Here is a 27503-nt window from a genome sequence, read left to right on the forward strand (position 1 = left end):
GTGTGTGTGTAGGCATGTGTGTATGCGTGTGTGTGTGTGCAGGATATGGATGCAACCAGAAGACGGTTTTCGCAAGAGGAGCAGCATCGTGAGGCAGTTGACAGTGATGCTGCAGAGGGTGGCGGTGGGAAAATAAAATCAAAGGACATCAAAGGATTGCTCAATAAATAAATAATAAATTTTTTCTTTAGAAAACTTCAAAAAAAAAAAAATTCCTCAAATGTCAGGGCCTTTTCCCCAACCATTCCCAATTCCAATCAGTATATATTTATTTAGAGAAGGAACTGTGCTGAGCGTTCCTTTTCAAAATAAGTGTTTTTAAACTTTATTTTCTATTGCAAGGCTTTGCTCCCCCATTTTCATGTTTTGTATTGGCATTGCAAAATTTCTATTTAAATTTTAAATAGGCATTGCACATCGATACTCTATCATAGAGATAGGAAAGTAACTTTTCTTAATCTTAAATCTCACGAGAAATAGTCTGCAGATTTAAAGATATCTGAAATCTCATTGAAAATAGTCTGCTGACTAGAAAACATCCAAAATCTCTCTAGAAATAGTTTGCATGTTTGAAGATGTTGACTGTTCATCAGTGGCGCACACAAGGGAGGGGTCCAGGGGGTTCGGACCCCTCCCACAGCTCTTACATTTTTCTTATTTCAACTGATTATGATTTTATGTACTTGATACACAAAATATTTCCAAACAAAGAAAACAAGAATTTCAGTTCTAATAATAGGGAAAAAAATCCTCTTGTTAAAAGATTTTTTAGAAAATGTGTACATTTCTTGCAACGAATTGCACAAGGGAGAGATCTTCCTCGACTTTGAGAAGGCTAAAGACATACTTAAATAGTACTATGTATAATGAACGTTTAATGTGTTCTTGTACTGCTGAATTCAAGCAATGTCACTATCACACACTGAGGAAGTTATAAATAAAATCAAAAAATGAACTAGAAAACTAAATTTTACTCTACAATGTTTTGTAAACCTATCGAGACAGACTAAGGGTGACTGTAAATGAAAACAGAGTAATAATAATGTTTTTAGTTTTGTAATTGGGTCATTTCATGTCAAGCGATCCAAAATTTGGGAAATTTTTTCCCTCACCCTTTTGTATTTCTTTGAAATTTGGCTCATGGATTGTACCCTTTGAGGTAATCAAAAGTCCAAATTTTTAGATTTTTATCTCTATTATTTTTTTATTTATGACACTTTGATTTTTCGAAAAATCCTCTTTTTTTCATGGATGTTTGAACACAAAATGGACGATAACTCAGCACCAAATATAGATAGAAAGATTTGGTAAAAAGCATTTTAAAGTACATTAGTTGCTGTTTAATTGGATATGCAACATGACTAATTTCAGAAAATTTTTGATTTTTAAAAAATATAATTTAAATTTCAAATTTAAATTTCTCAGAAAAGGTATAATGAATTTTTTTTTTAAAATTCTCAAAAATTTGTGTGTATTTTATCTTTATTTGTGCAAAGTTTCATGTTGGGATCTCAATGGGATCATATTTTTATGAATTTTTAAATAAAGTTTGACTTGTGAAATAATGACATTTTTCAGATTCTAACTAGTTAAATATGGGGTTTTCTTACTGGGGATGGTCTAGTAAGTAGTAATTGATCGGATTATGCTTGAAATGATCTGACATGAATTTGTAGATTGGTAAGCCCCCCCCCCCCCATCACTTTTAATTTTTTTTTTTCAAAACTTTTCAAAATTCAAAATAAATAAATAAATAAATAAAACAAAATAAATAGTAAACTTATTAAAAGTTGGTAAATAATCTTCTTTAAAGCAAGAAAAAGCCCCTTCCCCAGCACCACCACTTTTATTATTTTTTTTTTCAAAACTATTTTCAAAACGCAAAAAATAAATTAATTAATAAAATAAAACAAAATGAATAGAAAGCATATTAAAAGCTGGTAAATGTTCTTCTTTAAAGCAAGACGAAGTACATTACCCCCCCCCCCCCCCCACACACACATACGATTAACACTATACCAGTATCACGCCTCACCTGACGCTTTTTTTTTTTTTCGGACCAAGTGTTTCTTTTTCAATTCGAACTTCACAAAATGTACTTGATTAATTTACTATCTGATAAGGAAAGTTATGATTCATTTCATCCCCTATCCCTGCGCCAACTTTCAATTTTGGAGGGAGGAAAGAAATAGTTTGCCCCCAGATCATAGCAAAATAGGAGTGTTTCCCCCCATGTTGTTTCATTCTTTTCACACTAAACTAAAAATCAATCTAAGTATCAGATCATATGTATCTCCGCATAAAACTGTCTTTCTACAACATTTGGAGTGCGGCGGTCTTCTTTTCTTTAATGCTAGTTTTCTTTTTAATTTCAATTGTAAAGGAGAGCAATGCAGCGAGATCTATTTATAAATATATTAAAAGCAGTTATAGATCAAACACATTTTGCTAGTTTGAGCATAACCTTCCATGTTGTTAAGCTTCATTCCAGACTGCTCTCCCCCCTCCCTTTCTCCCTTCCCCATCGTCCCACTTTCCGAAAGAAAAAAAAAGCTGCAAATGAGTGGTTCTATTTGTCTGTTAAAGTTTTTCTGACTTTTAGTTTTTATGACCCCTCCCCCCCCATTTATAAGCCTTAGTCACTACTGATGTTTAGCAGCGTGCATCCCAGTTTATTATGATTATAACTCTTACGTGCCAGTTTTTTTTTTTAAATACAGTTTTGAAAAAAAAAAAAAGATAAAAAGTGGTTGTGTGGCAGAGGGAGGGGGGGGGGGGGGGGGGGGGGGGGGGGGGGTACCAATCTACAAATTCATGTCAGCTCATTTCAAGCATAGCCATGATCAATTACTACTTACTAGACCATCCTTAGTAAGAGAACCCTATATTTAACTAGTTAGAATCTGAAAAATGTCATTATTTCATAAGTCAAATTTTTTTTAAAAACTCATAAAAATATGATCCCATTGAGATCCCAACTTGAAACTTTGCACAAATAAAGATAAAATACACCCAAATTTTTGTGAATTTTTTAAAAAAAAATTCATTATACCTTTTCTGAGAAATTTAAACTTAAAATTTAAATTTCATTTTTTAAAATTCAAAATTTTTTTGAAATAAGTCATGTTGCATATCCAATTAAACAGCAACTCATGTACTTTAAAATGCTTTTTACCAAATCTTTCTATCTATATTTGGTGCTGAGTTATCGTCCATTTTGTGTTCAAACATCCATGAAAAAAAGCGGGTTTTTCGAAAAATCAAAGTGTCATAAATAAAAAAATAATTGAGATAAAAATCTAAAAATTTGAACTTTTGATTACCTCAAAGGGTACAATTGATGAGCCAAATTTCAAAGAAATACAAAAAGGTGAGGGAAAAAACTTTGGATCACTTGACATGAAATGACCCAATTACAGGTTAAAATGAGATTTTTCTTGTTCTTCAAACTTGATGCTTCTTATACTTGAATTTGGGCACCTGTTTTCATTTATGAACAATGATAAAAGTAAATACATTGCATAAATTTGTTTGCTTTCTGGTAATTTTAAGTATCTGTTACTAATATTTTTTTTATTAAATAGTGCTAATTATTTATTCAATAATTTACTTTTTACTGTTTTTGTTCGCAAGAATCAATAAAATCAAGTCAATGTGTTTGACGGCATATTGGAGTATGATATGAAAATGGGACTTTTAACTATGGACCCTCCCCTTGCAAAATTTCTGTGTGCGCCACTGCTCTTCATGAATCAGAATTCCAATAATTGTATGACATCAATACCATGTTGAAAACACCGGTTCTCATCCAATCACCGAAGTTAAGGAACATCGGGCGTGGTCAGTACTTGGGAGGATGTCATACAATTGTTGGAATTCTGATTCATGAACAGTCAACATCTTCAAACATGGTAACTATTTCTAGTGAGATTTTGGATGTTTTCTAGTCAGCAGACTACTTTTAATGAGATTTTAGAAGTCTTTGAATCTGCAGACTATTTCTTTTGAGATTTAAGATTGAGAAAAGTCCCTTTTCCATCTGCATGATAGAGCATAAATGTGTACAATACATATTTTAAATTTAAATAAAAATCCTGCAATGACAATACTAAACATAAAAAAAGGGCAGCAAAGCCTTGCTATAAAAAATAAAGTTAAAAAATATTCGTTTTGAAACAGGAACCTTCAGCCCAGTTGCTTCTCCAAATAAATTAATACTGACTGGAATTGGGAATGGTTGGGAACCCTCCCCCCCTCAAATTTTGGAGAAAGATTTTTTTTTTTTTTTTTGAAGCTTTTTGAAGAAAAACCTTTTTTTTTCCCCTCGCAAAAACCGAAAGTTTTGAAATTTCTAGAAAAATAATGCAGTCAGAAAATTATAATATTTTAATTCCAATTTTTTTCCAACAATTTTACTATGTTTAGTATCCCAAATGAAACACTAACCTTGATAATGTAAGCAATAAGATAATTTGATAAAAAAGTACTATTTGCAACTTTTGCATAAAAACTGCAATTTGGCAAAATATTTAAGCTAAAATTTTAATATATGTCCATTTAAAGTGATTGTATAAATGTATGCACACATGCATAAATTTATGTAACAAACTTCTGGAAAAAAAAAAGAAGAATGCAACTTCGTCTTTTACTCTTGCAAATTTACAAAAAAAAAAAAAAAAAACTGTTTTGACAATTTACAAAAATTAAATCTGACTCAAAATAAACAAGTGGACAATGATTTGTCAATTTTGGATTTTTTTTTTTTTTTGGTGTTTTGTACAAGGAAAGCTATTGGTAGTTAGAGAACAGAAAGACCAACTTTTTCCAAAACTAAAAGTTTTATGTAAATTTTTGTTAAGAAAAAAATGGATTGTATACATTTTAAATAATAAATACTTTTATGTTTTTGGTGAAAATATTTCAGTTAAACTGTATTTTTTAATTTGTAAAAAATCAACTTTACCATTTATTTATTTATTTCAATTTTTAAAGAAAAAAATGGAAAAGAACTGGTTTTATTCCATGGCTTCACAATTTTCAGAAATTTTGCATCTCTAATACTATTATACAAAAAATGCTATTTACATCTTCATTACAAAGAATTGATTACCAAGGAAAAGATTCTTACCAGAAGAAAACTTTCTAACTGATGATAAAAAATTAGTTTTTCCTTTTATACGGTTACAGTGCACACTTGTAGAGTTCGCATAGCACAATGTTAACCTATAAGAAGAACATTACATTCATTATAATATAGAATACAATACCAAAGATATTTTTACAAAAGCGAACTTGAAAAGAGTCAAAAAGACAAACAAACTGATTTACTTACACCAGGGTTTTAACTTTTTATAGAAGAATATCAAAAAAAAAAAAAGACAAACAAAAGCATGGGTGTTTACTGAAAGATTCCAGGTTACCATGGGCGCCCACGGGCAAAATTACAAGGTGGGCTTAGATATTCTCCCCCAAGGTTTACCAAGATCCCCATAGAAACGGATATCAGTACAGGTTCGAGTTATTAAAATTTGAAACTTTTTGATAACTTATTCATTAAGACTTATTAGGACCCCCTAATTAGTACCCGGAGAATGGCCGGAGAAGAAATGCAAAAGCATTTCTTCTCCGGCCATTCTCCGGTTACTGATCTGGGGGTCCTAATAAGTCAGGATTTAAAGTTTAGCCAACAGTGCAGCATTGCTAGCAACAAAGCCAATAAGATGCTTGGCTTTATCAATAGATTTATTTCAAACAAATTTAAAGAAGTTCTTCTGCCCTTATATAGAAGTTTGGTAAGACCCCATTTGGAGTATGCTGTTCAGTTTTGGTCTCCTTCTCTTAAGAAAGACATTAATGTATTGGAAAGGGTTCAAAGACGGGCTACAAGGCTAATGAATGGACTTTCCCACTTAGATTATGATTCCGGGCTTAGAAGGCTAAAAATGTACAGTCTTGAGCAAAGACGAGACCGAGGGGACATGATTCTGCTGTTTAAATTTATTAAAACGAAAGATGTTACGGGGCTAAAGTTAAGCACTGAAAACAGGACAAGGGGTCATTGCTTCAAGCTATTTAAATGTCAGGCTAACATGGATATTAGGAAAAATTATTATTTTAGCAGGGTAGTGGAACCTTGGAACAGCTTACCGGAAGAGGTGGTAATGAGCAAAGGAGTAGACAGTTTTAAGAGGGCCATTAATTTTCACTGGGGACTGTAAATGAACTAGGACCAGTCTAGCTGGGCCCAAAGCCTGTTGCTGGTCGTCACTTTTGTATTTGTATTTGTATTTTTGCAAAGAAAGAAGTACTAAAAGCATGAAAGTTCTTATTTCTAAGGGGGGCTTGAGCCCCCAATTGCCCTCCTATACGAGTGCCCATGAAAGCAGGTTACATTCAATCTGTACTTTTCCTCTTAATGGCAGTCTCATTCAAAAAATACTTTACACCATTTTGTAGTTTCGAATAGGAAAATAATGGGCGTCTTTTATCCAAGGTATCAATTGGCTCCTGGAGCCCACCAAAGATGCCACACATGGCGCAGACTACAAAATTTAAATTTTTAGGGGGGGGGGGCAATGTCAAGGGGTATTTTTCACTTTTTTTAAGGGGTGATTTGGGGCACATCTTTGCGGTATTGGGATGCACCCTTGCTCTTAAGAAAGGCCCCTCTGCGACTAGCCCCGTTTTGGCAAATTTTTCCCTGATTGTCATTGACATAAACAATGGTGACCAGATCAAGATAATATAGACGAACACACGAATGCCGTTCGTAGAAAATTTCCAAAGTTTGCATAAAATTTTGATGCATTTTAAAACAAACTTCTATAATATTACTTTTTTTTTTTTGATAAGCAACAATCGTTAATCTCTAATTTTGAGGTATCCCAATTATGAAAGCAGTAAATATTATGAAAGCAGTAAATATAATTGGCAAAAACATTTTGGTTGCATAGTACTAATTTACTCACTTCCTACTTTACATTTTTTCTCTTATCGTGATATAAGACTCAGGAATATTGCATTTGTTTGCAGAAAATTTATAAGCACTCATTTGATTTCAGATAGTTATAAATTTTATCTAGATCTGATGATGACAATATTGAATACTAAATGCCGACTAAAAACTCAGCAAAAAAATTTTTTATACAATATATTGCCACATTAATACCAGGGTTGGCCGGATTGGACCCAATGGGTTTTTTTGAAAAACCCATTTAAAAAAACCCATTATTTAGCCAACTTTTAAGTTTAAAAAAAATTAATTTAAATACTTTCACAATTTAAACTTCTTTTTTATTTGTTCTTTACCACAGACAAAGGACATAAAAAATGAATTTCGAACTTTAATAGTATTTCTTAACTAAATTTAAAAAATACTTCAAAGATTTTAAATAAATATATTTAAATTTTTTTTCTTTAACGGGTCAATAAATAACTTAAAATTATCTTGACTGAGTCCTGTCAGTCTGATTTTCTTAATATTTGTAGATTGTACAGAGGAAACTACTCATAGCTAAAAGGCTTTCATGTGAATTATTTTCTGCAAACCAACACGTCACAAATCTCGAATAAACAAGGTATATTTTTTAGAAATTAACAGGTTTTACAAACGGTCAGACAAAAAACAGAATAGGATGTACAGTATTTTCATTATCTTACGAAAAAGTTTAATATTTCTTACTCTGTACACAGAAATAGAAAAACAGGCAGCATAAAATTCAAAGAAATGTCTTGATTAAGCTGGAATTTAGTAAAAATGGATTTAAACTACTTGAGGTTCTATATTAGTTTTGCATAACAAAATGAAATACAATAAAGTAAAATGCAAAAAAAAAAAAAAAAAAATTAAAAAATGTAGTAATTAAAAACGAACAAACGCAAAATAGATTTTATCACTCGAGAAGTAACTTTGACTTAATTGTTGGTAATCATGGAAACTAAAAAAAATGAAACTTCACCATTCTTGGGTTTTGTAGTCTTTTATACTTTTCTTCAGAAAACGCTGAATTTTCCAGCTTTTTTTACCCCAAGACAATTTTTGTGCTTTGTCCATATACTTACGCTACAATATACAAGTACCCCACATTTTCCCTAAAAAAGACAAAAAAAACCCACATTTCTGTTAAAAAAACCCAGCTTTAGTTGGGTTTTTTGGGTTTTATTTTAAAAAACAAAAAAAACCCTGGGTCCATGGGCTTTTTTAAAAAAATCTGAGTTTTTGCCAACCTTGATTAATACTGCAAAAAAAAAAAAACAAAAAAAAAACAAAACAAAACAAAAAAAAAAAACATTCTAATTTTGACATCTTGAATTCAAATGATGTCTTTTACAATCACGAGTCTATGAGTGCAAGCATGTGCGTTGTGTGTGTAGGGCATGGATGCAAGTTGGAGATAGTGGAGCAGCATCGGAAAAGGATGGACAAAGTGGAGTTTCTCTAAAAATCCACTAATGGTGGCAAAAATAAAATCAATGGACAGATGGACGCCTTAAACAGTCAAATGAGAACAATAAGAAATTCGTGATTGCTCAGAAAAAAAAAATCAACTGCACCATCAACAGCAGGGTTGGCAAAAACCCGGGTTTTTTTTAAAAAGCCCATGGACCCAGGGTTTTTTTAAATAAAACCCAAAAAAAACCCAACTAAAGCTGGGTTTTTTAAAAGAAATGTGGGTTTTTTGTCTTTTTTTAGGGAAAATGTAGGGTACTTGTAGCTTATTGTAGCGTAAGTATATGAACAAAGCACAAGAATTGTCTTGGGGTAAAAAAAGCTGGAAAACGAGTTAAAATTCAGCGTTTTCTGAAGAAGAGTATGAAAGACGACGAAACCCAAGAATGGTGAAGTTTCAGATTTTTTAGTTTCCATGATTACCAACAGTTAAGGCAAAATTACTTCTTGAGTGATGAAATCTATTGTTCGTTTTTAATTACTACTATTTTTTTTGCATTTTACTTTATTGTATTTCATTTTTTATGCAAAACTACTGTAGAACCTCAAGTAGTTTAAATCCCTATTTACTGAATTCCAGCTTAATCAAGACATTTCTTTGAATTTTATGTTGCTTGTTTTTCTATTTCTTTTTACAGAGTAAGAAATATTAAACTTTTTTGTAAGATAATGAAAGTACTGTACATCCCATACTGTTTTCTGTCCGACCATTTGTAAAACCTGTTAATTTCTAAAAAAAATATAACTTGTTAATTCGAAATTTGTGACGTGTCGGGTTGCAGAAAATAATTCACATGAAAGCCTTTTAGCTAGAGTAGTTTCCTCTGTACAATCTACAAATATTGAGAAAATCAGAGGTGACAGGACTTAGTCAACATAATTTGAGTTATTTATTGACCAGTTAAAGATAAAAGTTAAATATATATTTTTTAAATCTTTGAAGTATTTTTAATGCCGTTAAGAGTTAAGAAATACTATTAAAGTTCAAAATTCATTTTTTATGTCCATTGTCTGTGGTGAAGAACAAATAAAAAAGAAGTTTAAATTGTAAAAGTATTTAAATTAATTACTTTTTTAAAAAACTTCTCAAAAAATTAAAAAAAACCCAAAAGTGGGCTAAATAATGGGTTTTTTTAAACGGGTTTTTTCAAAAAAACCCATTGGGTCCAATCCGGCCAACCCTGATCAACAGGCATGAGACTGGAAAAGGGGCCCTAAAAATGAAATTCACATGCGACAGAAAACTGGAAACATAAAAGAAATTTGATTACAAAATATTAAAAAGTCCATAGATTTAAATTTGTTAAACATTTTAAACTGAGACCAAATCTGCATTTGAATTTCAACTATTTTAAATCAAAGGTATTCCCTGGAGTGAAAAACTGTTTTCTGTAATTTTCCACCTTCCTTTATTTTTTGATAAAATATTTAACAAATTTTAAGCCGGTTATAACCATTTTTGAAGATCTCTACAGACTATATTTAATTGATATTTCTTGGTGCACTAACAAACTTATTTCATAAGATACTGAGCTAAAAAAATATTAATCAAATATTACCTCTTGAAATTTTCAAAATTTAATTGCATCACATAAAAGTCGAGTTTATGTTCCTTGTAAAGTTCCTACAATTAAACAAGGATCTAACATATATGAAGAGTTTTGTGCGACAATCGTTGTTAATTAAAGTACAATTACCCAAGCACTTATTTATTTCTAATAATAATATTCAAAAAAATATCTCGCAATACGGAAATTTATGCACTGTACATAATGGTTTCGCCTTTTAATAAAACTATTTCAATTACATGTACGTAAAGCAAGTGTTTCAACATCTCGTTTTTTTAAACATATATATTTCAAAATCAATTCAAAGCAATTCCATATGCAGATTTAATTCCACTCGTTTTGCCCTTACAATTACATAAATTCTGATGCATCACCACTTTAAATATTTCTACATATGAAGAAATGTTAATTAAATAAGCACAATAATGATATATTTAAAAGGATATCATGTTGCGAGTAATCCTATATGTCTTAAGCTTACCTAAGGGACGAAGAAATTCGGCGGCTACTAGTGTGGAGCAATTTTAGATCTATTTTCCTACAATGACTTCTAGCACAATAGGAAACGATATTCCTAAACCTAAACATCTTTAACATTCAAATTTTTTTCCAAAACTAATCCTATCAAACGCACCGGGCGACCATCAATGTTTGGTAAGGTCAGAGTCGAGCGAGACATTACATTACATTACGCCAAAGCGTACAGGAGAGATATGATACTTACAGTATCACAGTCTCTCCGCTTCAGCATACTAGAAAATATTGATATATTTCCTTGATTTCTTGTTATTAAACTTTTTTTGAGGGCAGAGTTACGGTAAGGTGGTCATAACAAGTTTCAAAAGTCTTGCTGCCGCAGCCGTTTTAAAAGTTTCAAAAAAGTTCCGCTAAAATTTATTGCCATTGGATGTCTTACCTGCAACCGGGGGAAAAAAACATCACAGATCGCGGCGAACATCAAAAAAGTTTGTTGTCATAGTCATATTTACTTTTTGCTGCTAAAAAAGAACAGTATTTTAAAGATTTTGTAATTGAAAACAACAAAAGAAAACAGGATTTGACATCTTATGGTAAGTTTTAGCTGTCATATTATTTATTTTACATCATTCTTATTTATGTTTAGCCGTATAGATGGGTTTATCAATAGATCTATTTCAAACAAATCTAAAGATGTTTTTCTGCCCTTATATAGAAGTTTGGTAAGACCTCATTTGGAGTATGATGTTCAGTTTTGGTCTCCTTATCTTAAGAAAGATATTAATGTATTGGCAAGGGTTCAAAGGCGGGCTACAAGGCTAATAAATGGACTTTCTCATTTAGACTATGATTCCAGACTTAGAAGGATAAACATGTACAGTCTTGAGCAAAGAAGAGACCGAGGGGACATGATTCAGTTGTTTAAATTTATTAGAATGAAAGATATTACGGGGCTGAAGTTTAGCACTGAAAACAGGACAAGGGGGTCATTGTCTCAAGCTATTTAAATCTCAGGCTAACATGGATATTAGGAAAAATCATTATTATAGAGGGTAGTGGAACCTTGGAACAGCTTACCGGAAGAAGTGGTGATGAGCAAGGGAGCAGATAGTTATAAGAGAGAGGGCCATTGATCTTCACTGGGGATTGTAAATTGACTAGGACCAGTCTAGCTGGGCCCAGAACTTGTTGCTGGTCGTCACTTTTGTATGTGTATATAATGAATAATAACATTGTGGCGTATGGATGTGAACGCAGGGGGGGGGGAGATTATTTTCCCCCTTGATTTTGCATATTTATCTATTGTTATTTTTCATTCTTGTGTCAAAGAGCTTAATCAAAACCTTGTCATGTCGAATATTTTTTGAAGTCAAGTGTAATTTTATCAGAAAAACTGCAGTTTGTCGTCTCGAAGCAGCTCGAGGAATGCTTCTTGAAATTTCTCACACCTTTCATTATTTCTCTCAAAGGTTAGGAATAATTTGGAGAAGCTTTTCTACTGCTACTTTCATTGTAGAGCCCCGGGGGGGGGGGGTCAGAAAATATAAGTCCTGAGAAAACTTACCTAAAACGTTTTCACCCATTTCTTTTGCCTTTTTCGTTGACCACCTCCGTAAAAAAGGGAGATGAATGGAAAACTCCTTTAGAGACACAAGGAATGGTGCAATCCTTTGTTCAACTTCTTTTGTACCAGGGTGCTCGAAACTGTTTTGAATTGTTTCTGCAACTTGGTAATCCAAATCTTTGATAAGTTTAATCGTGGTAAATCGCTACATTTTGGTACTCTGTTAGAGCGTTCTTCTTTCTCTCTTATTTTTGGCTCAATTAAAAAAATTAAAATTTTTGTTATTGCATTAAGACTTTTTTGCAACTTTCATTACACGCTTCCACTTATTTTTAAGTATCATGAATAAATTTAAGATAATTACCTATTTTATTGTGATTATGACCTTGTTATCTCGAAAACTCGATATCTCGATTTTTTTTACCGTCCCTTAAACTTTGTGATATCGAGAGTATGTACTGTATACTACAGGGTTGGCCGAATTGGACCCAATTGGGTTGGACCCAATGGGTTTTTTTTAAAAAACCCATTTAAAAAAACCCATTATTTAGCCCACTTTTGGGTTTTTTTAAATTTTCTGAGAATTTTTTTTTTAAATAATTAATTTAAATACTTTCACAATTTAAACTTCTTTCTTATTTGTTCTTTACCACAGACAATGAACATAAAAAATGAATTTTGAACTTTAATAGTATTTCTTAACTCTTAACCGCATTAAAAAAATACTTCAAAGATTTTAAATAAATGTATTTAACTTTTTTCTTTAACTGGTCAATAAATAACTCAAATTATCTCGACCAAGTCCTGTCACGTCTGATTTTCTCTATGTGTACAGAGGAAACTGATCTAGTTAAAAGGCTTTCATGTGAATTATTTTCTGCTAACCAACACATCACAAATCTCGAATAAACACAAGGTATATTTTTTAGAAATAAACAGATTTTTCAAACGGTCGACAGAACAGATACAGTATATTCATTATCTTACGAAAAAGTTGAATATTTCTAACTCTGTACACAGAAATAGAAAAACAGGCAGCATAAAATTCAAAGAAATGTCTTGATTAAGCTGGAATTCAGTAAAAAGGGATTTAAACTACTTGAGGTTCTACAGTAGTTTTGCATAACAAAATAAATACAATAAAGTAAAATGCAAAAAAAAAATGTAGTAATTAAAAACGAACAATAGATTTTATCACTCGAGAAGTAACTTTGCCTTAACTGTTGGTAATAATGAAAATTAAAAAACCCGAAACTTCACAATACTTAGGTTTTTTTGTCTTTCATACTTTTCTTCAGAAAATGCTGAATTTTAACTAGTTTTCCAGCTTTTTTTCCCCGAAGACAATTTTTGCACTTTGTCCATATACTTACGCTACAATATGCTACAAGTACCCCACATTTTCCCTAAAAAAGGACAAAAAAAACCCACATTTCTTTTAAAAAACCCAACTTTAGTTGGGTTTTTTTTGGGTTTTATTTAAAAAAACCCAAAAAAACCCTGGGTCCATGGGCTTTTTAAAAAAACCCCGGGTTTTTGCCAACCCTGGTATACTTAATACCCTGGTATACATAATATGTTTAGGGACAAGGACGTATACAAGAGAGGGGTGATGGGGGCTATCGCCCCTTCCTTGAAGGACTCTGCATCGTCAATGTTTTGTAATTGAAGCGCTAAAATCGCAAGTGAAGTCCATCTTTGATGATGTTACGGAAACGTAGGATGTTTGAAACTCCCTCACAGAGTCTTTTGAAATTCAAGTTTCAAAAAGGCAATTTTAAAAATCTTTGTTGATGTTTTTGAGTAGGAGGAGAGGTTTCGAAGCCTTCCCCCAGACATTTTTCAAAATTTAAGTCATAAAGTATCGATTGTTGACCATTTCACGTCGTGTTAAGAGAGGGGATAAGGTTCACGTAATTTTTCAAAATTGAGATCCTCAAAAAAAAAAAAAAGAAAAGTATTTGATGATGTTAAGAGAAGGTGGATGTTGAAATATTCTCTTCAAGTTATTATGATATTGAGGTTATAAAAACACAGTTTTAGAATACCTTCGGAAATGGGAAATGGGTCTGGGAGCTCTTCTCCTTCTCCTAGGTTAAATCTCTAAATTTTTGTTGTTTCACATAAAAATTATGTTGCAACCCCCTCCCAAGCATGTGGGCCATTCCACGGAAAACGGTAATTTTTGTCCCGCTTAGTGGCACTTCATATATTTCATAAAAAATAATAATTTAAAAGGATGATGAACAAAATTTTGTTGCTTAAGAAATCACAAACGCATGGGTGACTTCTTGAGCAAAAAGTTTCTTCAAAAATTATTTATTTTTTATGAAATACGTAGAAGACCGTTATAACGCCAACCTATATAATGCAATTTTCTATAAAACGCACAACTTTTCAGAAATAAACAATATGTTTTGAAGTTTAAAAAATCCCTCTGTTTTGCTTTGCAAGCATTAAAATTGTAAGGCAAATTAAATTTTGAAATAGTTTCTCATCTTTCCATCTTAATTCAAAGCTTTTAAATTGAAAATTAGTACTCATAGGAAACAGAAAATATCGGTTGGCTCTTGAAAATGCAGCTGTTATGCAAACCATGAAATTTGCAGAAGTGCAGGACTTTGATTGTGAAACATATTTATTTGTGTACAAGTAATTGTAATATTGGTGCTTTAATACTCATTGCAGATAAAACTCATTCTGAAGTGCTAATATATAGATATGTTCTGAATATTAGTTTCAAAATTTGTGAAATGATCTATATAATGCAAAAACCTGTATAACGCAAGAGCTCTGGTCCCAAGGTGTGCGCTATAACGGTCTTCTACTGTATAGGAATGTGTGGGACGAAATGACCATTTTCAATGGAAAAGGCATACACCTACATTTTTTTTTTCAATGGTTTAAATAATTACTTCTAAACTAATGAGATATGTTTCCTTTACATTGGAACCAAAACTTTCAAAATCTACAATTTGTTTTGTCATTGCTGTATTAATAGAGCAAAAATATTAGCTTGTTCATAAGCAAGTTACTAGAGGTTGGCTTTGGATGTCCCGCATGCGACCCACATTAATAAATATTATTTTAAATAACAAAATTGTTTAATAAAAATATAATTGGGTCAGGAGTATCTTTGTGTCAAATATAAAGATTAAAAACATTGCTTACCCCTGTTTCATTAAAATATTAAGAGATATGACGGAATGTTAATGAAATTTAAGCGTATTTTTGTCACGCACCTGACGGTGGAATAGCCCATGTGTAAATCAGAGACGTAGAAGGAGAGGCAAGTAAAAAAAATCAATGCCCCCCCCCTCCTTGGGAAATTTCTGGATTTGTCCTTGACAAGGGCCCTGACTCTGGGGGTGCTGTGGTGCTTGAGCACCCTCCAAAATGTTTGTAGGGGTGTCAGGTAAGCGAAAGAAAAGAGAGGATACAATAAGAAGAAAAATCTATTTGAGGATAACCTCCAGACTGGAGATCTGCGGCGACAGAAAACTGGCTGCATTTTTCCTTGAGACTTTTATTCATCTTGTTGCCATTAAAGCCAACAAGTTCATGAAATTTACTCTTATTCATTCATACATAGACAGGGCCCAATACAGGCTGATTTTGCTACCGTTTTTCGGTACCTTCACAAAAATCAAGTTATAAAATCAGTGGCTTCACAAAAACATCGAAAATTTCACAAATTTTGCATTTTAAAATATAAAATTTGTTTCTCTGTTTAAAACAAAATTTACTCATAAAATAAAATTCTAAGCAGGTTTATATGAACAATCGCTTAAATAGAAAATTTTTTGTAGTATTTTAACTAATTTTTAGCTGTTTCTCGCCAAAGTGTATTTATGCAATATTATTGCAATCTTTCAACATCTGTTTTGGGAAACCGTTTTTTTCATAATTTCCTATTTTGTACACAGTACGTAGCCCATTAAGCTGAAATGACGATGATATTTTTCGTACTTCTTAGGTTTTTAGCTCCTCCCCCCCCCCCAAAAAAAAGAAACCTGTTAAAAATAACACTAGATGACATTTACACTTTTCGAACTAACATTTCACTTGTTCTACTTCTCTTTTACAAAAATTAGGATGCCTCTAAAATTTCAAAAAAAAAAAAAAAAAACCAATGCTGATAAAAAAAACTTTTCCAAAAATAGAATGATGCAATACTTTCACAAAAATAGGTAGCGAGAAAAAAATCCTGGACTGGCCCCTGTACTTTCACAAAAATAGGTAGCGAGAAAAAAATCCTGGGTTGGCCCCTGTACTTTCACAAAAATAGGTAGCGAGAAAAAAATCCTGGATTGGCCCCTGTACTTTCACAAAAATAGGTAGCGAGAAAAAAATCCTGGATTGGCCCCTGTACTTTCACAAAAATAGGTAGTGAGAAAAAAATCCTGGATTGGCCCCTGTACTTTCACAAAAATAGGTAGCGAGAAAAAAATCCTGGATTGGCCCCTGTACTTTCACAAAAATAGGTAGCGAGAAAAAAATCCTGGATTGGCCCCTGTACTTTCACAAAAATAGGTAGCGAGAAAAAAATCCTGGATTGGCCCCTGTACTTTCACAAAAATAGGTAGTGAGAAAAAAATCCTGGATTGGCCCCTGTACTTTCACAAAAATAGGTAGCGAGAAAAAAATCCTGGATTGGCCCCTGTACTTTCACAAAAATAGGTAGTGAGAAAAAAATCCTGGACTGGCCCCTGTACTTTCACAAAAATAGGTAGCGAGAAAAAAATCATGGATTGGCCCCTGATAGGATTAGCCAAAGAACCCATTTTAGAATACAATCCTGGAATTACCAAGAAATGTTGATTCTCGCATATTACATTAATTCTTCATTTGTGAGTTTCTGAATGATTTAACCGGTGTAATTCACTGCTCATTCGCAATCAAAATATTTTCAAGCGAAACAGAACCTCAAGATGTCATGGGAAGCCTTCACGGGAAAAAAATGATTATTTTATATATTTAAAAATCTTTTCTTCCACAGTGCAATTGAACTGATTTTTCTGTTAGTTTACATCATGTCAATGGGGAGGGGGAAAGAAGTATAATCAAAATAAATAATCTTGGATCAACGTCGCTTGTGTAACATACATCCTGTAGCACTCTTGGTCGCTTAAGAGGTTTTCCACCTCCAGCTCAGTGACTTTCTTATGCCGTGCTGATGAGTGCTAATAAGCACGAAACTGCAGTCCTCGGCTGGAATTGACTGAGCTGGCGGTGTATTTCATGTATTTCCAGGCCTTAGCCCTGGCTGTAGGGGGGTAACTTACTGAATGCATCCTGTATTTGAAAAAGAACAAATGACGAAAATAACATGCAGGGAAAGTCTTAATTGTGACAAGACTGAACTCGATACGGTAACTTGATAGTTTTACTGGTGAGACTGTCATTTCAGGGGAATGAAGAAACGAAAACAATTCGCAGCTAAAGAGCTCGAATACGCTACCTTGCGGTGATCAACAATACTACCGAGAAAGGTAGAACATTCCGTTCTACATGATTTCTTTGGGGTAAATTGTCTTGAGCAAAGAAGAGACCGAGGGGACATGATTCAGCTGTTTAAATTTATTAAAATGAAAGATGTTACGGGGCTGAAGTTTAGCACTGAAAACAGGACGAGGGGTCATTGTTTCAAGCTACTTAAATCTCAGGCTAACACGGATGTTAGGCAAAATTATTATTCTAGCAGGGTAGTGGAACCTCGGAACAGTTTACCGGAAGAGGTGGTGATGAGCAAGGGAGTAGATAGTTTTAAGAGGGCCATTGATCTTCACTGGGGATTGTAAATGGACGAGGACCAGTCTGGCTGTGCCCAGAGCCTGTTGCTGGTCGTCACAGTTGTATTTGTAAATTACAGGCTTCAGACAGTTTGTAGTGTAATGTAATTTCAGAAGAATAGAAAAGAAAGCTTCCCACAAACACGATAAAGAATTACTATCATTCACTAAGTGTCAAAGCAAGGTATAAGTTACAGCATTTGTTTGTTTTACCTTTTTCATTTGCCATTAGACAGTGACTGCAGCACCCCCTACAGCTTATTGGGGTTGTGAATTAACGCTATCTACTGGAGTTTAGGGTTAATCCACTAGTATTAATGTTAAAATTTCAACTATTAAAATTTCACCTACTTAACAGCCAATCGCTTTGTTCAAATGTAGAAGAGTAAAAGCAATTTTCGCCCATCATACCTTGATGGGCAACTTTCTAGTATATATATAATGTTTGATGCTGAGTTTGTGACTTTCTTTACGTGAGGCGGCATTTAAAATATATATCCCAGGGCTGTTCAGTTTTAGCCGGGCCAAAAAAGGCCCCAGGCTTTTTTTTTTTAGTTTAAAACCCTTAAATAAAGCCGGCTTTAAAAAAAAATTTTTTTTGGGGGGCGGGGGGGATTTTTATTGTAACTTAATCAAATTGAAAATTATCTGTTTATCATTAATGCAATTACTACGGAAGAAATCAAATTCCACGAAACAAGAATAAAAATTTGGTATAGTTGTTAAATAATATTGTTCAAATACAAGAAAAAAAAAAGTATCCCCACCCTCTTTATTTCTTATATTTAATCCTTACAGCCTACTATTGCTGTTTATTGCCTACTTTTTTGTATGAAGTCTAAGAGAAGAAGTAATTAGAGAAAATGAAAATCTACTTATTTTTCATGCATTTGATGCTTACAGTTCTTATGATAATATAATAATTTAATTACGTTATTTGTTAAAGGAGATATTCTTTCAAATTAATCATTTAGTAGAATTATAATGATCCACCTCATAATGATTCTACTAAATATACTATTATATATAATTCTGCATGAAGGAATAAATGATTATGTTCATCCATTAAAAATGTTAAATTTTTAGTAATGTTTTTACTAATTGTAGAAGTAATCAAATTTTCAAATACAAATACAAATACAAAAGTGACGACCAGCAACAGGCTCTGGGCCCAGCTAGACTGGTCCTAGTCAATTTACAATCCCCAGTGAAGATCAATGGCCCACTTAAAACTGTCTACTCCCTTGCTCATGACCACATCTTCCGGTAAGCTGTTCCACTACCCTGCTGAAATAACAATTCTTCCTAATATCCGCGTCAGCCTGAGATTTAATTAGCTTAAGACAATGACCCCTTGTCCTGTTTTCAGTGCTAAACTTCAGCCTCGTAACATCTTCCATTTTAATAAATTTAAACAACTGAATCATGTCCCCTCGGTCTCTTCTTTGCTCAAGACTGTACATTTTAGCCTTCTAAGCCTGGAATCGTAGTCTAAGTGAGAAAGTCCATTTATTAGCCTTGTAGCCCGCCTTTGAACCCTTTCCAATACATTAATATCTTTCTTAAGATAAGGAGACCAAAACTGAACAGCATACTCCAAGTGGGGTCTTACCAAACTTCTATATAAGGGCAGAAGAACTTCTTTAGATTTGTTTGAAATAGATCTATTGATAAACCCAAGCATCTTATTGGCCTTGTTACTAGCAATGCTGCACTGTTGGCTAAACTTTAAATCCTGACTTATTAAGACCCCCAGATCAGTAACTTTGTCTGCCTGAATAATGACTGAACCTTGCAAATAATAACTTGTACATTTATTTCCATGCCCTAAATGTAGCATTTGATAAAATAAAGTAGCTGTTTTGAACATAATTTTGCATTTTTATACTGCTAGTGATTTAAAAAGAAGGGGTTATTTTCAGTATGATAAAGATATTGAAAAATGTATAAATAAATATGATAATAATAAGATATTAATTAAAGACAAATACTGCTGTCATTTAGCACCCTAGAATAACCATCTGGTTAGCAGGGGCAGATCCAATCCAGCTTCTGGTTTTGAAGAGGGTCATTATTGAGAGGGGTAAAAATGCAATTTTGTGCTCAAATAGGGAGTATGGGGCGATTTTTTTTTAAAAACCATGTATGAATGCTAACTATAATTGAAAACATTTTTTTTTTGTTTTAAATTTACTCTGTTTTGCTAGACTTAAGAAAGATGCTTCTCAATTAATGTAAGTGGATATTCTTAAAAAACGAAAAAACATTAATCAGTATTTCATTTTAATTAAAAGGTTATTTATTATAAACTAGCTGACCTGATTTATTATAAACTAGCGAAGGATAAACGCTTGGCGTAACGTGTAATGAATTCAAAAACCTGGTTGTTTTAGTAATTTTTTTAATAACAGCAAACATATGACTTGTTTGTTTATTTTTTACTTATGCCTAGTGCTGAAAAAAAATCTTTAAAATAACAAATTATTAAATAAAAACAAAAAACCCAACTGCGTAAAAACCAAAAAAACTAAAAAAAAAAGGGAAAAGCCCAGTAGTTTAGAATGTTATCAAGTACTACTGAATAACTACACCGTTGAAATAGTTTTATAACAGTACACAGATAAGACAAATCATAAATTTCAAAAGCAGAATAGAAAGATCAACAGTCGGGACCCATTCCTTTCTGATTCAAGGAAACCCGTAAAATTTGAATGAGCCCGTTGAGTTTTGAACTCAGACCATCGACTAATTATTTAATTGCCCAAATGTTGAATTTACCAAAATCTGTGGTTCATGATATTGTGACAGTGCATTTGAACATGCGCAAGGTGTGCGCGAAGTTGGTGAACTGCTACCTGATCAAGGCTGGCCCAACACTTCCACAGATGCCCTACAGCCCAAATGTGCCCCCCCCCCCCCCGCAGACTTTTTTTGTTTCCTCGCCTGAAAAGACCGATGAAAGGCAAGCATTTTGAGATGACAGGGGATCCAAGTACCGGCATTCTACATTCTAACTGAATGTTTTACAATATAACATTGACAACGCAAAAGATCTGGGCAAAAACATCAAGGTAATGGAAACAGTATTTTTGAAATATCGATGCTGATGTTGCAGTGTTTCACCCAGACTAAAAATGTGGCAGGAGGGTTTTCAATTAAAGGGCACAGTAAATCAATTGCAGGGGAATTTTTTGATAGCAATTTTCTCGCTTTAGAAAAGGTGCTTTTTTTACTTTTGTATGCTATGTGCAGATTCAGAATTGTAGTATTTTTCAGTAGGTATTTGATTTTAATTACATAAATAAAAAGCTATTAATGCTTAGTATAAAAATCATGCTAAAAACTTAAGAAAATTTAAATCAAAATATAAAGGAAACAAGGGAGTTACATATCAAAAGCAGTCTTGCTGAATCTTTACCTTTCAGGAAAAAAAAAGTTTTTTTTAAATGTAAATATGTCTTTATGTTTGTAAATTCTTTTTTATGTTTGAAATGCTATTAATACAAATACAAATACAAATGTGACGACCAGCAACAGGCTCTGGGCCCAGCTAGGATGTTAAAGCAGCAAGCTTTGAGTAATGAAAAAAAAAAAAAAAAAAAAAGCAGAAGTACATTTGAGTGTTATTTTAAAAGAGGCAAGGGGGGCAGCACCCTCCTAGAAATGCTTCAGGAAGATTTTAGATATTGCTTCCATAGTATTTGTGTTAGATTGGGTGATTAGTTTACACTTTTTGTGCAAAAGCTTTGATGCATTAAAGCTTAAGCTCCCAAATCAGGTTAGCCAGCAAAATATTTAAAAAAAAAATTACTCCTTTTTTTTAAAAGTCCTTCTAATGAATCACATCACCATATACTGTACCTCATATGTTTCAATATGATTCTTAATGTTCTTTAATTCTTCTTTTCAGCAATACTCTGGACTATGTCCGATACTAGAGAGGTATTTAATTAAAACGCACCCTCATTTCCCTTCAACCAAAGAATTAAATTGAAGAAAATGTTTGAGTGAATGCAACCCACAAGTATTAAAAAAAATGCAAGTTAAGGAAAGGAAGTTAAGTAATGGAAGCCTAAGATTGCAGTGCCTAGGAGTTGTCCATGTTCAGATTTTCTTTTTGTGATGTCGTTGATTAGTATGAGACAGAGCATGCATTCAAGCTTGTGAAGCAGAAAAAATGCTTACTGAGGAAGGGTTGCATTCATTTGAATGTTATTGAAACAAACTTTGCTCATTTTGTCAGCTAAACATTCGAAAGATAATAAAGTGGACTTGTCATTATCAAGTACATTTTTGACGAAAGTTATTTTTTCTGCAGTTCTGTGTATTTTTTTCATTGGTTTATCATTATGGAGCAGGGCTGTGGTGTGTGAAAGCAAGCAACAGTTTCACGAGTTCTCCCTTTTCCTTACATTCTCCTTGCTAGAAAAATCAGGTTTATCTGAGCAAATGTGACAAGACTCCTTTCATAACTCTGTGCTGCAACTCAAAAAAAGAAGACGGAGATGCAATATAATGCCTCTCATTTCATCAGTAAAACAATTAAACATTTTTGATTTTATGATTCATGCCATGACCAAGGGAAAGCCATTTCTGTGTGAATACTCATGTAGACATTCGTACTAACGAAATCCGTGTCCGGATTAATACTGGATCAGGCTTCTTCTAGAGCTCCTTAAACAGACATGAGCGTTAATCCGAGCAAAAAATCATATCCGTGTGAATTCTCATGTAGACATTCGTACTAGCAAAATCCATGTCCAGATCAGTATTGGATCAAGCTTCTCCTATAGCTCCTTAAACAGACATGAGCGTTAATCCGAGCAAAAAATCATATTCGTGTGAATCTTGCTCGAAAGTATTTTCCCTGGCTTCAAGCTTGACGAGACATAAAGTAATCCACACGTGAAAAGCCGTTTTCGTGCGACTTTTGTCCAAAGACATCTTCCAAAGACTTGTCCAAAGACATTTTCTTGTCCCAAGACAATTTCTTGTCCACAGACAATGAATACTCATGTAGACATTCGTACCACCGACTCTTGTCCAAAGACATTTTCTTGTCCAAAGACATTTTCCAAAGACTTGTCCAAAGACATTTTCTTGTCCAAAGTCGATGAATACTCATGTAGACATTCGTACTAGCGAAATCCATGTCCGGATCAATATTGGATCAAGTGTCTTCTATAGCTCCTTCAACAGACATGAACGTGAATCCGAGCAAAAAATCATATTCGTGTGAATCTTGTTCGAAAGTATTTTCCCTTGCTTCAAGCTTGACGAGACGTAAAGTAATCCACACGTGAAAAGCCGTTTTCTTGAGACTCTTGTCCAAAGACATTTTCTCGTCCAAAGACATTTTCTTGTCCGAAGTACATAAATACTCATGTAGACATTCATACTAGCCACTCTTGTCCAAAGACATTTTCTTGTCCAAAGACAATGAATACTCATGTAGACATTCGAACTACCGGACTCTTGTCCAAAGACATTTTCTTGTCCAAAGACATGTTCCAAAGACTTGTCCAAAGTCAATGAATACTCATGTAGACACTCGTACTAGCGACTCTTGTTCAAAGACATTTTCTTGTCCAAAGACAATGAATACTCATGTAGACATTGGTACTAGCGAAATCCATGTCCGGATCAATATATTGGATCAAGCGTCTTTAGCTCCTTAAACAGACATGAGCTTGAATCCGAGCAAAAAATCATATTCGTGTGAATCTTGTTCGAAGGTATTTTCCCTGGCTTCAAGCTTGACGAGACATAAAGTAATCCACACGGGTGAAAAGCCGTTTTCGTGTGACTCTTGTCCAAAGACATTTTCTCAGTCTGCTAGCTTAATAACGCATAAAAAAATTCACACCGGCAAAATAACCCCGTATTCGTGTGAATACTGTTTGAAAGCTTTTCCTAAACCTTCAGACTTGAAGAATCACAGACGTACCCACACCGGGGAAAAGCCCTTTGCGTGCGAATATTGCCCAAAAGCGTTTGCCAGATCTTCCGATTTGAAAATACATTTGAGGATCCACACCGGGGAGAAGCCTTATGCTTGCGATTATTGCTCAAAGGCGTTTACGAACGACCCCTGCTTGAAGGAACACATGAGGATTCATACTGGCGAAAAGCCGTTTGCGTGCAAGTATTGCTCAAAAACTTTTTCTAAATCTTCCATCTGGAAAGAACATGAGAGGACCCATACAGGAGAAAAACCATACCCTTGCGAGTATTGTCCGAAAGCGTTTGCCACATCCTCCGTTTTGAAAGAGCACGTCAGGACCCATACCGGCGAAAAGCCATATGTATGCCAGCATTGCTCGAAGCGATTTTCCGGCAATGCCAACTTAAAAAGGCACGTGAGGATGCATACTGGCGAAAAGCTGTATGCCTGCCAGTATTGCTCGAAGACATTTGCCGGTGCGTCGAGCTTGAAGCAGCATGAAAGGTATCATACTGGCGAAAAACGATACTCGTGTGAGCATTGCTCGAAGATGTTCTTCCACGGCAACGACTTGAAGAAGCACGTGCGAGTCCATACTGGCGAAAAGCCATACGTGTGCAAGTACTGCCCGAAAGCATTTGCGCAAGCTCCGCACCTGAAGTGTCACATCAGGACCCATACTGGCGAGAAGCCGTACACGTGTCAAGTTTGCTCGAAGACTTTTTCTGAGAATTCAAGCTACAAGTGTCACATGGTGACCCATACGGGTGAGGCGCCGTACTTGTGTGAGTTATGTTCGAAGACGTTTCCTTCGTCTTCGAAGCTGGACAGACACATGAAGACTCATACGGGGGAAAAACCCGAGCGGCTATTTTCCTGCGAAATCTGTTCAAAGGCGTTCCTTACGGATGCGCATTTGAAGAGACATTCGACCGTCCACACGAATGAAAAGCAGCATTCGTGTGACTTTTGTGCGAAAGCGTTTTTTCATCTTCAAGAATTGAGGAAACATGTGCGAGAGAAGCATGATTTATCCGTGAATGATCCACAAAAGCAAACAGAACCTGTAAACACTTCCGAAAATTTGGACGAAGGGGAGACGATACTACCGTGAATTTTGTTTAAAAGCATTTTCCTTAGTTGAATTCCGGGTTGGAAAATATCCGACATTTTGATACATTAGCAGAAATTCAAGTCTTTAAATAGTAACTATTCACAAATTAGTTATTTATTTTCTTATATTATTATAACATATTGGTAGATTCAAAACTTTCTTTCATTGTCTTCTTTACTAATAATAAAGCTGAAAGTCTCTCTGACTGGATGTCAGGAGGAAGTCTGGATGTCCGGAGGATGTCTGGATCTCTGTGACGCGCATAGCACATAGATCGTTTGGCCGATTTTCATGAAATTTGGCACAAAGTTAGTTTGTAGCATGGGGGTGTGCACCTCGAAGCGATTTTTCAAAAATTCGATGTGGTTCTTTTTCTATTCCAATTTTATTAACAAAATTGTCATAAGATGGACGAGTAAGTTACGAAATTATCATAACGTGGAACCGTAACATGGGCACAAGCCAATTGGCGAGATACGAAATTATCATAACGTGGAACCGTGACATGGGTACAAGCCAATTGGCGAGAAAATTCACCATACATTATTTGTAAATATGCAGGCGAACCAAAACACCTTTTAATTTTTCTATTACGGCGAAAGCCGTGCAGCTACCACTAGTTATTACTAATAATACAGCTGGATGTCTGTTACGCGCATACGCCTAGACCGTTCAACTGACTTTCATGAAATTTGGCACAGAATTAGATCGTAGCATAGGAGTGAGCAACCCGAAGTGATTTTTCGAAAATTCGATTTTTTTCTTTTTCTATTCCAATTCTAAGAACATTTTACCGAGCAAATTATCATAACGTGGATGAATAAATTACCAAATTATCATAACGCAGAACCGTAACATGGGCGAGTAAATGAATATAGCAAATTGGCGAGAAATTCATTATTTGTAAATATGCAGGCAAACCAAATGATCGTTTAATTTTTTACTATGGACAAAGTCGTGCCGTGCGGTTACCGCTAGTAAATACATAAAGTTACTTTATATGAATCAGTGAGAAGCAAAGAGATGCAAGTGGACATTTTCAAGTTTTGAGTAAAATGCGTTTAAAAATTAGCTCCCAGGTAGCATATAAACAACCTTTATTCAGTTAGAGACCTTATTATAGTATTGGGACTCCTGATTGGCCAGTCGACGCAATTGCGTCAGCCATGTTTTTTCCCCATCCAACGTACTGAACAAATTTCGTTCCTCGGAAGTTATAAATTCACGTTTGAATGTTTTAAATTCCCGCCCTCTCTTTTCATAATGTCTAAAAGACATGTTTTGTTTCAAAATGAAACAATAATTAGAGCGTGCAAAACAAGCTATATGGATGGATGATGTTTTCACACGGTAGCCAATCAGCAGTCTCCAAAGTTTTACATGGTCTCTAGCAGAGTAAAGGTTGTTTATATGCTCCCAGCATAACTTTCGTTAAAAGGTTTTTCTAAGTCATGCTGTAGTACAGCTCCTACCAGGGCTAGTAGTACTATCTCTTGCCCCAAGACAGAGAAGAGGTTCACCTACCATGTGTACTGGCTATCTCCAAATTTTTAATTTTGCCACTTACATCCCTTTGCTTCTCACTGCCTCATATGTAAAAATTTATGTACTTGTTTAAAATAGTATTTATACGATGAACAAAATAATTTGTTAAATGTGATAATGTAATGTTGTAAAAATAAGATATAACTGATATTGATTCAGGCCAATTATGCATTAGATATCATGACTATCATATTAATATGCTCTGTAAAACTATTACATTTGTGCATGTGCCCTGTAAAAATAGCAGAAACACAGCACAGTATGTATACATAAATATAACATATCATGTAAAATTAAATCAAGTAAAGGTTATTTAATACCATAGGTTATATTTGTGTAGTTCTTTATTGTAATATATAATGTTCATAATTTTAGAATTACTATTTTACCTTAAATTTTTATTAATTTTAATTGAATTACTTAAGTATTAGCTGCTTTACTAATTTTTTCTATCGCTAGCATTATTAGCTTTTTGTTAGCCTATTTTACGAAATTATATAGTTCAGAAATAAATATTCATTAGCCTGTACAGTGCACAGTCGTAAGACATCTTCCTTTTTTCTGACCAACTTTTAATTTTTAACTAGGCATCTATATTAAAATTGTTACACTGCTAATAATTTTATGAACATAAAATAAAACTAGTATGTTGTGGCCATCACGAAACTTTCTTCTATATTTTTCCTTTTTCTGATCGCTCCCCATGCTTGACGAGGAAGCAATATTCCTAACAAAAACAAAATTACACATGCAAAAACTTGACGACAATCCCAACGTCTGAATTATTGTAAAAACAAAACAAAGAGCGAAAATTGAAAGTTACTGTAAAAGCATTACTTGAATTAATTACAAATATTTTATTTATGAACAAACATAAGATGGCAACAGTTAAAAATTTTAAATCCTTGAGATAATATTTCCGATCATTTCCATACAATTAAAATCACGAGAAATACGCAGATGACAATCTATTACGATTTATCTTTCTTATTGTTGCATTAATAAAGCTATTTTTATTCGCAAAAAAAAAAAAATCAACACCTTGGAGCG

General features: G+C 33.7%; 2 protein-coding genes across 2 annotated transcripts in view; one reads left to right on the forward strand and one right to left on the reverse strand.

Annotated features, from left to right (window-relative positions):
• LOC129232800 (dihydrolipoyllysine-residue acetyltransferase component of pyruvate dehydrogenase complex, mitochondrial-like) overlaps positions 1-10696 on the reverse strand; it is a 56505-nt gene extending 45809 nt beyond the window's left edge. The window contains exons 1-2 of the mRNA XM_054866900.1: positions 10499-10696; positions 5129-5223 (exon numbers count right to left, since the gene is read on the reverse strand). Of these exons, the coding sequence (XP_054722875.1) occupies positions 5129-5223; positions 10499-10614 (211 nt within the window). The 5' untranslated portion in view covers positions 10615-10696. The remainder of the gene's footprint in view (positions 1-5128; positions 5224-10498) is intronic.
• Positions 10697-23534: 12838 nt separating this feature from the next.
• The window catches only part of LOC129232833 (zinc finger protein 883-like), a 34061-nt gene continuing 30092 nt past the window's right edge, over positions 23535-27503 (forward strand). The window contains exon 1 of the mRNA XM_054866933.1: positions 23535-24860. Within this exon, the coding sequence (XP_054722908.1) occupies positions 23535-24860 (1326 nt within the window). The remainder of the gene's footprint in view (positions 24861-27503) is intronic.

The sequence above is a fragment of the Uloborus diversus genome, unplaced genomic scaffold (genome assembly GCF_026930045.1).
Source record: "Uloborus diversus isolate 005 unplaced genomic scaffold, Udiv.v.3.1 scaffold_14, whole genome shotgun sequence".
Classification (NCBI taxonomy): domain Eukaryota; kingdom Metazoa; phylum Arthropoda; class Arachnida; order Araneae; family Uloboridae; genus Uloborus; species Uloborus diversus.